We start from the raw sequence: 15943 nt of genomic DNA, 5'->3' as shown, positions 1-15943 counted from the left end.
ACAGGGACCAGATGTCCCTCTCCTCTGGACACGATTCCCCTGACTCTCGTCCTTCTCAACCCTGCAATGTTTGTGGCATGAATGCACAAACGAGAAGGAAAGTTCCTTGACGCTTGCAGCTGTCCTCAGCTCAGTCCAGAGGTGCTGTGTGGAAGGACTTGGGGTTCCCCACCTGCACAGGCTTTTGGGATCCCTTCCCCCAAGTCTGCAGGCCCACAGGCCCTCTTAGCTGTGTACCTTTGAGAACTGAGAGGCTTCCAACACTGGCAGCATCTCTCAGCACAGACTTAGGCACAGAGTCAAGGTCAGTGTTAGGGAGAACATTGTCAGCAGGTCCCACAAGCCTGGCCCATTTCACTCTAACTCCTAATTTTCTTGAGGAAGGCTGAAAGAACAGTATGAAAGACGGGAGCAACCGTGATTCATAAATATTAACCAAGCAGGCCCATGTTCTCCAAGGACGCCTGTGAATGCTAACGAGCAGATGACGTCCGGGGCCTACGCGTGCCCGCCGGGCGGGTGCCCGAGCGCGGGCGCGCCCCCACCCCTCCCTGGGAGTGCGGGTACGAGCGCGGGGGAGGGGGCGGGTGGAGGAGGCAGCGGAGCGCTGCCGGAGCTGCAGGGGAAGCGCTCGCTGGCTGCCTCGCCCGTTCGCCGCTGCCACTGCGCTGCGCTCCGGCCGCCCGCCGCCGCCGGTTGATGGGGGTGTCCGGCTGAGCCCCGGGATCCGCCTCCCTCCACTAGGACCCACACAGGTGCCGTCGCGGGGGGTGGGGGAGTGCACCTTGATCTGGACCCGACTCACTGTTGGAGGTGGGGGGGGGGGTCGGTTATGGGTGGTGAAGGAGGCCCAGGGACTCCGGGTTCTCAGACAGGACGGTGTGCGGGTGCCGCAGCCTCGCACTCCGACCCGCTTCCATTCCGGGGCAGTCACAAAGTAGGAATCCGGAGGCATCCTCCTCTTGCCAAGCCCGCCCTTCAGGGAGCTCAGCCGGGACGCAGAGCCAGGGCCGTTATCAGGGAGGGCATGATGGGCACTTGAAGCATCGTCTCAGCGCGTCGGCCCCCGGCAGGCCTGGCGTGCGCGCGCGTGCGGGTGCCCGTGTGCTTGTGGCTGTGTATGTATGTGTGCATACATGTGTGTGCATGTTGTACATGCATATGGCCATGTGTGCATGCACCAGTGTGCCTATGTGCCCTGTGTGTGTGTGTAGATGTGCGTAGGGAGGCAGGGTGAAAAGAGGGCTGGGGGAGGCAAGGAATGCTGCCGGGTGGTGCTGGAGAGGCTGGTCTGTATTCACGACGGAACCGTTATCCGGCCCGGTGACCTTAAACTCCAGAATCGTCTTTGTCGCTAAGAACCTGACCCCCATCTATCTGCTAACCCCGGGTCGGGCGCGGATCTTGCATTCCTGCAGTGTCAGATCGGCTGGCAGCAGCCGTGGGCGCTGGGGAGCGATTGTTTTACTACAGAGCAGGGCGGGGCGGGGCGGGGTGGAGGAGCGCCAGCGTCCGGTGCCCGGAGGGCTCCCGGGTTGGGGTGCAACATTAGGCAGAGCCCGGATGGCTGCGGGGGTAGCTCGCGCTTCTCCCCTTTTGCCCATTCCTTTGCTGCTCGCCGCTCAACACTCTTTGCCCAACCCTGTGTCCACTCCAATGCTCTAGTTTTGCTTGGCCGAAAGGGCAGTGAATGTGTGCGGCCTCCGTGGATGAGCCGGCTTCCCGCGAGCGCCAGCCATTGTGCTGCCTGGAGGAGCCTTCCTGAGCCCACACAGGTCGGAGCAGCGGGAGGAGGAGGGGGTTCGAGATGGAGGAGGGGACGGGGGTTGCCGATCCATATGCAATGAACTACTCTCTGCCGAAATGTGCGGCTGGCACGCCATGTACACCGGCTGGGTCCCTGCCGGTGGACCCAGAGAGGTCGGGTTTTAGGACCGGTTTGGGGAGGCCCAGAATTAGTGGATCTCTGGGGCAAGTAACGGCAAGAAGGAGAGGTGGAATTGGGCCCGGCATGGGAGCCAAGGTGAGATCTGTGTGGGTTTGCTCCTGCTGGCTCTGCCCGGTGGAGCAGGAGCTGGTAATTCCTGCTACCACCTTAGCACTGCCTACTAACGGAGGCCTCCCTGCCTTACCCGCGCTTCTACTGGGTCTCCTCTCTTCCTTCTCTGAATCACACCTTCTACTAAGAGCTGAATTACATGGAATAGTGCTCTGGTCTCTGCTAAAGAAAAGGGGGAAAAAGAAAAAAGGCCAACCACCCCATGGTTCCTGCTTTCTGCCATTTTCCCTGCATGTGCCATTTATTTATTTTTGATTTGAGTGGTATCTAGAACGCAAACCGCCTGCCCTATGTTAACCCTAGCTTTTAAGGAGGGTTCTGAGATGAGCTCTGAGCAAAGCCAGAGTGAAGCTTACCAGGATGCAAGAAGAGGAGGTTGCTTCAGACATTGTAGTGGGGGGGGGGGGGATGAAGGCTTTTTTTCCCTCCTTCACCCCATCCCTCCCCCGGAGACGCCAGCTAAACAAAGTGGCAGGTAGGGTCACTGTGGCGACCTGGAGACCCCTCCTGGAGGCTGAAGTAGAACTGTCAGCTCTCACCTCTGCGGCAGCCGGGCCTTTCTACAAATAGTGGGCTCAGTCTGAGTGTGGAGTGACTTCAGATTCCCAATGAGGGATTTCAATTTTAGCTTCCGCTCCAGCTGGTCATTCATGCAGTGATTCTTGGCTCCTGGGTAGTGAACTGCACAAAGCAATCAGCCTGCATTATGGATTGCCTCAAATAACTGTGTTTCTGAGCTCTAGCACTGGGTTCATTTATTTCTTTGTAATCTTCTAGATGAATCTATTTTCTCTAGAGCCTGCCTGGGCTAAGTTAGGTGCTTTCAGCATAGTCTTCTATCTTAGTCCTAGATTCTGGTTGGATTGGCCTCTTGCTGCTCGTTAATGGACGGATGGTGTCCTTTTAAACCAGCACCCGATGGGTGTCACCTTCCATTCCCAGTCCCCGTCAGAGCACACAAGCAGAGTGTGAATAGCTATAGTTCTAGATGATGAGTTTCAAGTATCTCTTAAATGGGACCAGCAGGGGACCAACATGATGGCTCAATGGCTAAATCCTCAACTTGCAGGCACCAGGATCCCATGAGGGCACTAGTTTGTGTCCTGGTTGCTCCACTTTCCATCCAGCTCCCTTACTCATGGCCTGGGAAAGCAGTCGAGGATGGCTCAAAGCCTTGGGACACTGCACCTGTGTGGGAGACTTGGAAGAGGCTCCTGGCTTCAAATTGGCACAGCTCTGGCCGTTATAGTCACTGGGGGAATGAATCAGTGGACAGAAGATCTTCCTCTCTGTCTCTCTTCCTCTCTGTATATCTGACTTTCCAGTAAAAAAAATCAATCTATCTATCTATTTATCTATCTATCTATCTATCTCCAGTGATCCAAGGCCCTGTGACCCAATGAACTGAAAACACACCAGCAAAAAACATGCTCAATTCTCTCATGGTAGTTCTCTCATTTGGTAGGCATTTGAAACACTACATATGGACTACCATGGCTGGGATAATGTTTCTTTTGCTTAAAACACTTTTGGGGGGGAGTTAATGTTAAGCCTTTTAAAGTAAAGATTTATTTATGTATTTAAAAAGCAGAGTTACAGACAGAGAGGGAGAGACAGATAGAGGGATTGCCCATCTACTGTTTCACTCCCTCACATGGCTGCTGCAGCCAGAGAAACGGGCTAGGCTGTAGCCAGGGGTCAGAAGCTTCAACTGAGCCCAAGGATTTGGGTCATCCTTTGCTGCTTTCCCGGGCCATTAGCAGGGAGCTGGATAGGAAGTGGAGCAGTTGGGATGCAAATATGAAATGCCAGCCTTGCAAACAGTGTCTTTATGTGCTATGCCACAATGCTGGCTTTCCTAGAAAAAAAACAAAACACTGTTGCATTGCACTTCATGAATTGTTAGGCACTTTCTGTGTTCCATGTATTTTGTTTAGCATTTTAAAGATGATCTCTAGGCATAGAATTACCTTCAAGATAAACCCTACTTTAAACTTTGTTTTATTTTTTTAAGATTTATTTTCCTTTATTTGAAAAGTAAAGTTACTGGGAGGGAGGGTTAGACAGACATTCCTTCCATTGGTCCACTCTCCAAATGGCTACAACAAGCAAGGTGGGCCAAACTGAAGCAGAGCCAGGAGCTTTTTCTGGGTCTCCCCTGTGAGTACAGGAGCCCAGGCACTTGTGCCATCCTTTACTGCCTTTCCAGGCACATTAGCAGGAAGCTGGGTTGGAAGTAGAGCTGCCAGGACCTGAACCAGCACACATAGGGAAGGAAAGGAGGATGTCTCAAAAACTTCATGAAAAATGGAATTAAAAGATAAATTTGTTCTAATGGTAGCTGAGTCTTGGCCAGGCCAAAGTCAATTTCCAGGAAGTCTATCTTTGTGTCCCATGTGAGTGGCAGGAAGTCAAGCACTTGAACTGCTTCCCAGGCACATCAGTAGGAAGCTAGATTGGAAATACATGGTATCTAGTACTTAAATAAGACTCCTGAACCCACTGCACTGTAACACCTGCTTTTTTCACAATTGCTGGAATATCCTTTGTATGGATGTCTTTCCTTTTCTTTTATATATATATATATATTTTTTTTTTAAAGATTTATTCATTTTATTACAGCCAGATATACACAGAGGAGGAGAGACAGAGAGGAAGATCTTCCGTCCGATGATTCACTCCCCAAGTGAGCCGCAACGGGCCGATGCTCGCCGATCCGAAGCCGGGAACCTGGAACCTCTTTCGGGTCTCCCACACAGGTGCAGGTCCCAATGCATTGGGTCATCCTCGACTGCTTTCCCAGGCCACAAGCAGGGAGTTGGATGGGAAGTGGAGCTGGCGGGATTAGAACCGGCGCCCATATGGGATCCCAGGGCTTTGAAGACGAGGACTTTAGCCGCTAGGCCACGCCACCGGCCCGGCCCGTCTTTCCTTTTCTTAATGAAAAATAAAGTTATATTTTCATTTCATCTTCCATAAGTTTTAATTTGTAAAACATTTAGAGTGCCCCTAGGGTTCTATAGATCATGAAGAACCTCTGGCGAGTGAGCAGTTGCATGTTCCTTTCTTTTTCTTTTTTTTTTTTTAAAGATTTATTTATATTTTTAGTAAATATAAAATAAATTTACAAAGAGAAATTTACAAATCTAGTAAATTTACAAAGAGAAGGAGAGGCAGAAAGATATTCCATCAGTTGGCTCACTCCTCAAATAGCTGCAATGGCTAGAGCTGAGCTAATCCAAAGCCAGGAGCCAGGAGCTTCCTCTGGATCTCCCTTGTATATGCAGGATCCCAAAGCTTTTGGGCCACCATTCTCTGCTTTCCCAGACCATAAGCAGGGAGCTGGATGGAAGTGGAGCAGCTGGGACACAAACCGGTGTCCATGTGGATGTGGTGCTTGGAGGAGGAGGATTAACCATTGAACCAACAAGCCAGCCCTGAGTGCTCCTTTCAAGCTGTGTCCCATGTGGCTGTTGGGTGCTTGTAGTGTGGCTAGTCCAAAGAGGTACAGAACGTAAAATACATGCTGGATTTCAAAGAATTTAGCATAGAAAAATAATATAAAATATCTCATTAATATTTCCATAAGATTGTTTCTGAAATATAAGTATATTATTAAAATGTTGCTACAATTAAATTACTAATTAGTTATAAAAGTTAACTTCCAGGAACTGGTGTTATGGTGTAGTGCGTTAAGCTGGTGCTTGCAATGCCCACATCCCATATAAGCACTGGTTTAAGTCCCTGCTGCATTGCTTCCTATCCAGCTACCTACTAATGCACTGGGGAAAGCAGCAGATGACCCAGGGACTTGGACTTCTGTTACTCCTGCGGGAGACTTGAATAGAATTCCTGTGTCCTGGCTTCAGCCTTCCTCAACCGTGGTTATTGTGGCTGTGTGAGGAGCGAATCAGAAGAGGACAAACCTCCCTGTTTCTGTATCTCTTTCTGTGGCTCTGCCTTTTAAACATAAATAAATCTTTCAAAAGCATGAAATTGACTTCCGAAGATGTTAGTTTTATAGGAACACCTTTATTATAGCAGTTCAGGAAATCAGGGCCCATAATGCGTGCCAGTCAGCTGTCAGTGGCTTTGTTGCTTCTTTAGCTCATTTAGGTAGCGGAGAGAAGTTTGCTTGTCCTTTTGCGATGCAAGGAAGAAGGCTGAGCATGTACAGTAGCTGTAGTGATTATCAGGATCGTGGGGATCTGTGATAACGGGGCAGAAGATCATTTTCCAGGGAGCACACGGGGCTGATAACTCAGTGCAGGCCAGTGTGTGCATTAGGAGCCACAGAGGGTATCCGGAGGATGTCAGTGCCCTCGAGGGGTTCCCACTGAAATTGGAAAGGGGCCTGGATAAATCACAGTTGGAAACAATGTCTAAAGAAGGCTCTGTGGAGGGGAGAGGTTCCAGTGGTTGTTGGGCAATGGTTGCAGGCCTGAGTGTAGCATTCCCGGATGCAGAGCCCACGGAAGCTATCATTTGGCTTTGGAGGGGATGGGCAGTTGGGTCTGTTTCTCACGACAGGATAGATGATACAGCCATTTCTGTACTCCTAGGCTTGGCCTCTGTGTCTGGGAAAAACTCAAGCATCTGTTGGAAAGCCTCTGTTACTTATTGATGAGGGTAGAAATAGCCAGCTCCATTAATCCTTACCCAGAACTCTTGTGCCAGTCATGTTTCAGAATTTAGATTATTTCAGATTTTGGAAGGCAGTAATAGAGTACCTATTCTGCATTCTATCTATTTAGTAGCGATTTCTATAAATAAGAAAAGTATTTCTGCATCAAAGCACACTCAATGGGATGATTTGAAAGTACAAGTAACTTTATTTTTGTGTTGATCAAGTTTTTCAGTTGACTTTAGTTATCAAAAGCTTCCAGTTCAAAGCACAAAATTAAGGACAGGGGAATGGAGATTATTGAACAGTATTGGCATCAGTTATGAGCCAGGCACTGTTTAGAGACATGCCTGTGTTTACTCCATTAACTTTCTAACAGTGCCTGGAGGTAGGTCCTGTTATCATTTTTGTCTTAAGAATAAGAACAGAGGAGTTAGGTTGCCTAAGGTCGCAGCTGGTAAGGGTGGAACTGAATGCAGATGCCAGGGAGTCTGGCCCAAGAGTTGCATCCTCAGGCAACTCTGGAGAGACTGGAAAGTAGGTGTGTCCCAAGGTTCATTGAGTTCAACATCATCAACACTGGTAAGGTTCTTTGAGCCTAGTAGTGGGGTGGTGCAGAAGCGATGGATGCCAGCAGGTTGGAATCCTTGTTTTTTGAAGAATTTAGAAAAGTTGAATAAGTGCTTATGTTTCCCCGGCAGACACGGTGCCAAAGCCGAGTCCAAGCTTATGCTGGCCTGCTTCCTTCTGCAGGAACGGATTCTGAAAGCTGTGCTGTAGCTGCGTAAGAATGGAGGCCCCCCTGGTGAGTCTGGACGAGGAGTTTGAGGACCTCCGGCCCTGCTGTTCAGAGGCTGGGGAGGAAAAACCACCATGTTTCTACGGCTCATCTCCCCACCAGCTGGAGGACCCCTCCCTGTCTGAGCTTGAGAATTTTTCTTCTGAAATAATCAGCTTCAAGTCTATGGAGGACCTCGTCAACGAATTTGATGAGAAGCTCAATGTCTGCTTTCGGAACTACAATGCCAAGACGGAGAACCTAGCTCCTGTGAAGAACCAGTTCCAGATCCAAGAGGAGGAGGAGACCCTTCAGGATGAGGAGTAAGAAGTCTTAATTACCCTCTCACACTACAGACAAGAGCCCTGCAGTCGGGTCCCTTCTGACACAGAACTGTAGAGTTTCTGTCTACAGGCCTATGGCGTAGTACTTACATTTTAATGATGTCAGTGGGACTGCACTTCAGAAATTTTGCTGGCGCTGCTGTCTCTTCGCAGTCACCTGCAGAGAGCTTAAGCTGAAGATTTAGATAAATGAATTTTTCAGCAGTTGAAAGGTTTTCCTAGATACAAAATAGAATTTCAAAAATGCTGTAAATCTTGGAGTCTATTTTCAGTATTTTTGTATCTAGGAAATCCATCCACAGATATTAGAAACAAGGACCAGAACAGAGTGGGTGTTTAGCAGGGTGGCTATGACACTGTCTGGGAAGCCTACATCCCATATTGGAATGCCTGGGTTCAGGTTTCAGCTCTATTTCTGATTCCAGCTTGTTAATGTGTGTACTGGGAGGCAGAAAATGATGGCTCAAGACTTGGGTCCCTGTTCTGCATGTGAAAGACCCGGGTTGAGCTTGCAGCTCCTGGTGTTAGCCTAGCACCGACCCTACTTTGGCGGGAAGATGTTTTTTCCTCTGTCTTTCAAATAAAAATAAGAGGCGGAAAAAATTAATTAATCGCAATGTTAGAATCTATGTTATTGGACCAGTGTGCTTAAAGAAACACCAGAATTATGAGAATCTCAAAGTTATGTGTAACCCTGAAGGCTTGGAAAATTATCCACAAATCTTAAGATATGGCCAGATAAGAAAGCATCGAAATTGAACTGAGAGCACAGGGAATTAATTAATCTGGACAAAATACAGGTGAAAACGAGGTGGTGTGGCTTTGGGGTACGTGTATGCCAAGTCATGTGCCAGCTGCCATTTAAGACCATAGAGAAAAGCCCTAGGGTGGGCATAGCACCCAGCAGTTAAGATCCCTGTGTTTCGTTTCAGAGTGTTAGGGCTCCACACCTGCCTCTAACACCTGAATCAGCTTTTCTGGTAGTGTACCCCGGGAGGCAGCAGTGACACTTTAAGCAGTTGTGTCCTTGTCACGCATGTGGGATACCTGGGTTAAATTTCCCAACTCCTGGCCATTGGGGGGCTTTTGGAGAGTGAACCAGAAGATGGAAGAACTCTTTCTGTGTCCCTCAAATAAATGAAAAAAAAGGAAAAGGGATCTGAGAAAGTACTGAGGAGTACCAGAAAGGACAGAAGGGCATCATTGGCCCCATTAATCTGTTTTAGGCATGTAGTCAAAATATGCATAAATTCTCTTTGTAAATAACATACACATTCGCTGTTCCTTAGGAGTAACACAAGATGGATCAAATTGTTGGTTATAGAAATTTAGAGCAAACCGTACTCTTTTTATGGATTTGTAATGGAAGATTAATCCAGACTATGACAAGAGGAACCTCCTGGAGGATTGAACCTGACTGTGTTTGGGAGAGAGTTGCCTACTTTGTAACTACTAAGTCTGTAACTCTGTAATACAGGGGATATCTCTGTATCTGCTTTATTCACTTTGGCATCATCACTGTCTAATACAGGGCTTGGTGTGCAGTACGTGATTAGTCTTTTTGAATGAAATATCGAAGATGGAATGGATTGGATGAACAATAATAACTAGCCTTGTTGGTGCATGCAATGTGCGTCTAGGCCTGTACCATTTCCTTCTTTCCTTTTTAATTAACGCTGGCCTGGAGGCATGATTACAGAGAACACTGTGCTCCGACCACTGACTACTGTAATGGTGGGCATGTGTTTCAATTCAATTTTAAGTTTTAAACAGATTCTAAGCCTGTTATAATTTGTTCACTTTCTGTAAGTCAAAAAAGAATGGCTCTAGGTTTTTTTTTTCATGCCAGTGCACCAGGCAATGAACTAGAAACACAAAGACGATGAATTTTAATTTCTGCACTCTCACTAACTCATCGTGTGACCTTGGGCAAGTCGCTTAACTCGACTTGACTGCATGGCTCGTCATCTTTGAAACCTCCTGAGTTCAATCTTGATGAGGCCAGGATAAGGGTTTGTGAAGAAACTAATTTCTTACCTCATTGTGGAAGTACTTTAAGATGTCATTGTGAAATGCATCCTATTCTTTTTGCTTCCAACAAATCATTTTCCCCCATCTAAACCCATCCTCTGCTTCATTAAGGATGGGAGCCAATGAGCAAGTCCGTATGTGTATCTGTCACCTTAGCAGAGGCCGTTCAAGGTTAATCACCATCACATGGGATTACTGGTCTCCTCACCCTCATTTTTATGCTTTGGCTGCCTCATTGACTGCTTCAGCTAAGAGAATAACGGTTGAATAATTCCATAGAGATAAAGAACGACTTGGGAATGGTGTAGCAGGAAGAAGTTGAGAAGAGAAAAATGAACACTTCTTAGGCACTCATCATATCTCAAACTTCTTTAAAATTGAAAAGAGAAAATGCAGTAATGTCATCTGTCTTGTCTTATAGACACCATCCAGATATTTCAACTGTAAAGTTATGACTAAGGAAAGGAAAAGTGGCTTAATTTCTAATCTAGCCGTGATTCTCTTGAACATAATTTTAGCACTATTGTCATAAATTTGCTCATTTTTAGTATTTAGAAGGATGTAACATCCACAAATGAATTGCAGTATTTTGGATGGGTTAGGGATAAATAATAGAAGCTTAAAACCAAAGCAGGGAAATGATAAATGAGAGAGCAGTGATTCTCTTAGAAGTTTTGAATTCTTTTTTCCCGTAAGATTTATTTTATTTCTTTGAAAAACAGTTACAAAGGGAGAGCAGAGACACAAAGAGAGGTCTTCAATTCACTGGTTCATTTCCCAGCTGGCAACAATGGCTTGGGGATGGACCAGGCTGAAGCTTCCTCTGGGTCCCCTATGTAAGTGCAGGGTCCCAAGCACTTGGACCTTCTCTGCTGCTTTCTCAGGTACATTGGCAGGGAGCTGGATCAGAAGTGAACAGCTGGGACTAGAGCTCGTACCCATATGGGATATTAGCACTACAAACGATGACTTAACCCACTACAACACAGTGCTGGCATGGACCCCCAAAAGTGTTGATTTTTTTAGTCCTCATTTGCTCAATAGGGAATGGGCTGTGATATCAGCTAATCTCTGGCTTGTTAAGGCATGGAAGATACAGATGTGAGAGGAAGGTCAGAATTAAACATGTATTTTTCCATTTTGCATCCAGAAAATATTCCACAATCTCATCTTGCCTTTTCCATGACAGATAAGATCTGGAAGTGAGAGCTCGTTAGGGACCACCACAGATGGCAGGGGAGGATCCTCATCCTGTCTCCTGCCTTACTGGGATCCCTTATCAGCCCTCCTAAAAGCGTCCTGCACACAGCCCAATTAACCTCATGAGAATAGCGGCTGTTTTCTGTTTTTTTAGACAGAATTATTGGGTTAAAGGCAATGTTAGAGATGACATTCACACAATAAATAAACTGACAGTCTTTTAACATACTTTAAAATGCACTCATGCTAAGTGTGAGTGTTGGCATAACTGGACATTTACCAAACATTGGCCACGGGAAGTAGCCAGCTGAGGGCAAATAAAAGGAAGCGGTCCTACGTTGGAATTCGCGGAGGTCCTTTGAGCTGTTTGCCATGTTGTCACACACAGGTGCATGCAGGTGGATGTGGATTTGTTTGTCAGGTCTGGCACAGCCCGAAGGCCTGTCAGCTCTCGTACTTGTCTTTGCACTACCCCTGCTGTTGGGTTTGCTCATGCTCTGCTTTTTCTACCTGGTCCTTTGCGGCGGATAACGTAGTCAGTTCTATAGGCATCTAACTCCAAGCTATGAGAAACATCCTCGGAAAGGCTTTGCTATAATTGCAGGGCTGATACAGCTGATTCTCAGGTGTCATGGCAGCATAAGGGTGGGCATTAGGGTCACCTGTTCTATCTTATTTCCTTGAAAAGAGATGAACTAGAGAGGGTTTTCCAAGTCTCCTTTCCCTGAGACGAGAATAACTAACAGGATGTTTCTCAAAGAAGTGGGACTTGGCAGGCCAGTTCAGCATACCAGTCAGGGGCCTTCTGTCTTGTCCCAGAAACCCTGCTTGTGAGGCCCAGGAAGCCTGCTTGGGGGAAAAGAGCCCTTCCAGCTCCCTTCCTTGCAGAAAGCTCTGTTGGCCCTCCCACTGACTCTTTAGCTGTAGCTGCCTGCCAGCATGTCATGGCATATTCATCTTTGCTGCCCGTTTCCTCTTCACTGGGCTGGAGACCTAGATGGAAACCTGTCACGTCCCCTACTATCCTCTTGTGGAGAGATGAATGTGCGGTGTCTAGATTGTTGCAAGTACGCATTTTCCACATAGGGCTAGTCTCCAAGCCGCTCTTCTAGGTTGTGATTTGGAACGTGACACTTGAACTTCAAAAAGTTCATGGAAAATAGAATTAAAAACGACATTTTTTTTGGAATGGGTGTCAGGTCTAGTGGTTAGGATGCCTGTCCTTCCATGGGAGTGACTAGGACTGATGGGCAGCTCTAGCTGCCAACTAGATCCTGGCAGGCAGCAGTGGTGGCTCAGGTCCCTGGGTGACTGCCACGCATATGGGAGACCTCGATTGCATTTCTGGCTCGGACTAGAATGCCTGCCCAGCTGCCCCAATCCCCAGCTCCCCACCTGCTGCTATTGTTGTTATTTTGGAAGTGAATAAGTGGATAAGAGATTTGTTTCTCAAGATAAATGAATTAACATTAAAAGAAAGGTTATTTTGGTGCAAGCACTTTTGAAATCTATGCATATAAAGGAGTTTTCAAGAACTTTGTGAAAAAGGCATTTTTTTTATTACAGAAAAACTAGGTATGGACTTCAATTTTTTTTTTTTTTGCTCAGAAATAGACTTATCTTTTAAGTATATTTTTTTTCCACAAGCATTTTGAAGTTCTCTCACATTATTTTGGTGCCTCGGCCTGTGCCAACTGTATATTTCATAAAGAATTAGAATGATTACATGGTTAAAAATACAAGCGCTGAATGCTCAGCCACGGTACTGCCAGGGTTCAAATCCCAATTCTGCCATTTTTGGTGTGTGACCTCAGACAAGGTTTTGTCTTTTTCTCTTTGGCATCTGCCTTGTAGAGTTGTGAGTGATGAGTGATTAGTTCTTGGTTCGTAGTAACTGCTGGGTAAGTATTGGTTGCTGTTGTTATTCAAATGTTCACTGAATAAGTGGAGGAAGAGAAGGAAGTGATTGTAAGGAGGTGAGAGTTACTTAATCTTAAGGGCTATTTATAAACTTCAAAGGATAGAAAGTACATCAGAAAGGAAGAAGAAAATGACAGAATATGAAAAAGAAAGCAGATGGTCTGAAATCCTGAGGAGACAGAGGTTTTTGGAATTGTCACTAAAATCTAGAATTAGAAGAGGAAATCCATAGTGCAGTGAAGCTCAGATGAGAAAGTGGGTGCTGCTTCAACAATCCAGGGGAGCCCTTGGGTGCCATTTAAAGACTGTGTTGGGTCTCAAGGTCACGGGGAAGCGCATGGGTCATTGAGGTCCTGGCCTCTTTCTAACCTCAAGGAGATGCAAAAGATTCCTGTCCACTTTGAATGTTGCTGACTTTCACTTCTCCAAGGCACTTCCTGCAGGGCAAATTCTGAAGGTCAGTGCGTGCATGTTCCTTCTCGAAGTGGAAAATGGGATGCAGTGATGCAAAGAGAAATCATGTGCCGGCTTTTCCAGTGGGTCTAGTGCCCTGGTCCTGGAGACACCAAATCATATTTGCTGTCTCTTGGCTCTACAATGCTAATGGGACTTGGATTTAGAAGTAGCTTTGATTAATGCAGCTTTAATAATGTATGGCAGAGAGTGGGCTATCACTCGTGGTTGAAGAAGGCCTGGAATCCTGCTGCAGCAATGTCTGAGGAGCAGTTGATGAGGCCTCTCAAACTGCTTGCTTACAGCGCTGGGGAATACAAAGTCAGCATGCGTCCCAAGCACTGCTATTAAACTGTGTTTTCTTGGGAGTTGTGTTGTATTTGTTTTGTCAGCAGTTGTGTGCACCGTGTAGGAGGAAACTCTGTGTTTCTATTTCCATGTGTCAGATCTCATTCCTGATTTGGTTTATGCTAATAGCATCCCTCACCTGCATTGAAATCTATGTAATTTCAAGTTTGTGTGCTAATTTACATATGTGGTGTATAAATTTACAGACAATCTATGTTATATACATATATGTTTCTAGCATATATACATATGTATGCACACACACATATATGTTGTCAAATCATTTTACTGCATTTTTTGTTTCATCATTTTAAATTTTATACATACATAACTATATATGCTCACTTTTAAATGACTATTTCGTAGATTTGTATACCTAAATATATCTTCTCTAGGCAGGTGTTGCGATTCAGTGGGTTAAGCCATTGCTTGTGATGCCCACATCCCATACTGGAGAGCCTTGTTTAAATTCCAGCTACTCTGCCCTTCTCATAGCTGCCAGCTAACGTGCCTAGGAGGCAGCCAATGACAGTCCAAGTATTTGGGCTCTTGTCACACATGTGGGGACCAGGTGGAGTCCCTAGCTTTTGACTTTGATGTGGTCCAAGCTGGCTGTGTGGATATTTGCAGAGTGAACAGTGAATGGAAGATCTTTCTCTGTGTCATTCTTCCAAGTGTATAAATAATCTTAAAGAAAACTACAAATTATGAGCATGTATCACTTGAATAAGATGATATGATTTTTAAAGATTTATTTATTTTTATTGGAAAGGCAGATTTATAGAGAGAAGTAGAGACAAAGAGAAAGATCCATCCATTGGTTCACTCTCCAAATGGCAGCAATGGCCAGAGCTGAGTCAATCTGAAGCCAGGAGCCAGAAGCCTCCTCAGGTCTCCCACATGGGTGCAGCATCCGAAAACTTTGGGCCATTCTAAACTGCTTTCCAGGCCGTAGCGGGGAGCTGGATGGGAAGTAGAGCAGCCAGGACATTAACAGGCACCCATATGGAATCTCTGGAACTTGAATGGGGAGGATTAGTCAACTGACCCACCTTAAGTCAAGCTCTAAGGTGATATGATTTTAAAAAGTATATTCTACCACGGTCTTGTAAATGTCACTCATATTTGACATGCATGGGAGCTTAGAGAAGACGGCAAAGAGTGCTTCTCTATATCTAATAGAAACTCCAGTCCTGCTGCCTCCTCTGGACAGCTTTGTGAGAAGCTTGGTTTACTTTAATTACATTAATCTCTTGGAGCTGACTGATATTTGCATTTTCTTGGTACGTGTTTGTCACTTCAAAGTCCTGCCCATTTCCTTCTCCCTGCCCAAAGAAATCATTCTGAAATAAGCTAGTGTAGTAATATGAGTTATAGAAATGCTTTCTTATAATATTTTTGAATGAAATACATTAAAGGAAGTTCTATTTTTCCCTGGTAAAAAAATGAAAGTGCAGGTAAGGGTATATTTATTGCTAAAAGGTAGGATTGGGCCACCCGTGGGCTCACAACAACATTTTGGATCAGAAGTATGCATTCCTTGGTGAGATTGGCAGCAAATCAGAACTGTTGAACTATCAAAGCCACTTGAGCAGTGCCCTTAGAGCATGTCCCATGGTGGGGACCCTGGGACGGGTGGGAGGCTGTGTGGGGCTTCTGCCTTTATCTCCCCCTCTTACCCCAGACACAGAAAAAAATAATGTGAAAACAATGGTCTTACCCACTTTTTTGTAGCCCTTGACCCTTTGTGCCCTAACCCACTATGTAAGGTTATCAAAATAAAATAATAAATTTTTTTTTAAAGTACACATTTCTAGCATTGCTATTATCCCCTTACGCACACTGTCAAGGGGTGAATCGCTGACCTGGCTGACGGTAGGCTTCTGAAACCAAAATGTGCATTATTGGATGATAATGCTGACTTTAATGAGACACAGCCAGAAAATCTGGCATCTGTCTGTCTTTCTCTGTGTCTGTGTCTATGTCGTTCTCCTCTCTCTGTTTTCGCTCACGCAGAGGGAGATACTAGCACTTGCTAGGCTTCTAGAGATGAACTCTGCGTGAGCTGGAACTTTATTTCCAGGGCGTGGGTAGGCTTGATTGTAGACTCTGTCCTTTTTACCTCGCCGATGAGAAGCTCCTCTCCCCAAGAGCCAACACCTTGTACCGCGCCACTCAGCCCTGGC

General features: G+C 46.0%; 1 protein-coding gene across 4 annotated transcripts in view; it reads left to right on the top strand.

Annotated features, from left to right (window-relative positions):
• The first annotated feature begins 585 nt into the window (after nucleotides 1–585).
• FEZ1 (fasciculation and elongation protein zeta 1) overlaps nucleotides 586–15943 on the top strand; it is a 52388-nt gene continuing 37030 nt past the window's right edge. The window contains exons 1-3 of one of the 4 annotated variants that reach the window (XM_058662566.1): nucleotides 586–755; nucleotides 7437–7467; nucleotides 7638–7784. In XM_058662566.1, coding sequence (XP_058518549.1) covers nucleotides 7648–7784 — 137 coding nt within the window. In that variant the 5' untranslated portion in view covers nucleotides 586–755; nucleotides 7437–7467; nucleotides 7638–7647. Of the gene's footprint in view, nucleotides 756–1581; nucleotides 1776–7436; nucleotides 7785–15943 lie in introns of those variants that run through there. The other 3 variants (XM_058662567.1, XM_058662564.1, XM_058662565.1) reach the window with 3 other exon arrangements.

This window comes from Ochotona princeps, chromosome 4, assembly GCF_030435755.1.
Source record: "Ochotona princeps isolate mOchPri1 chromosome 4, mOchPri1.hap1, whole genome shotgun sequence".
Lineage (NCBI taxonomy): Eukaryota > Metazoa > Chordata > Mammalia > Lagomorpha > Ochotonidae > Ochotona > Ochotona princeps.
Note: the sequence above shows the minus strand (reverse complement) of the source record. Positions and strands in the feature narration are given on the sequence as shown.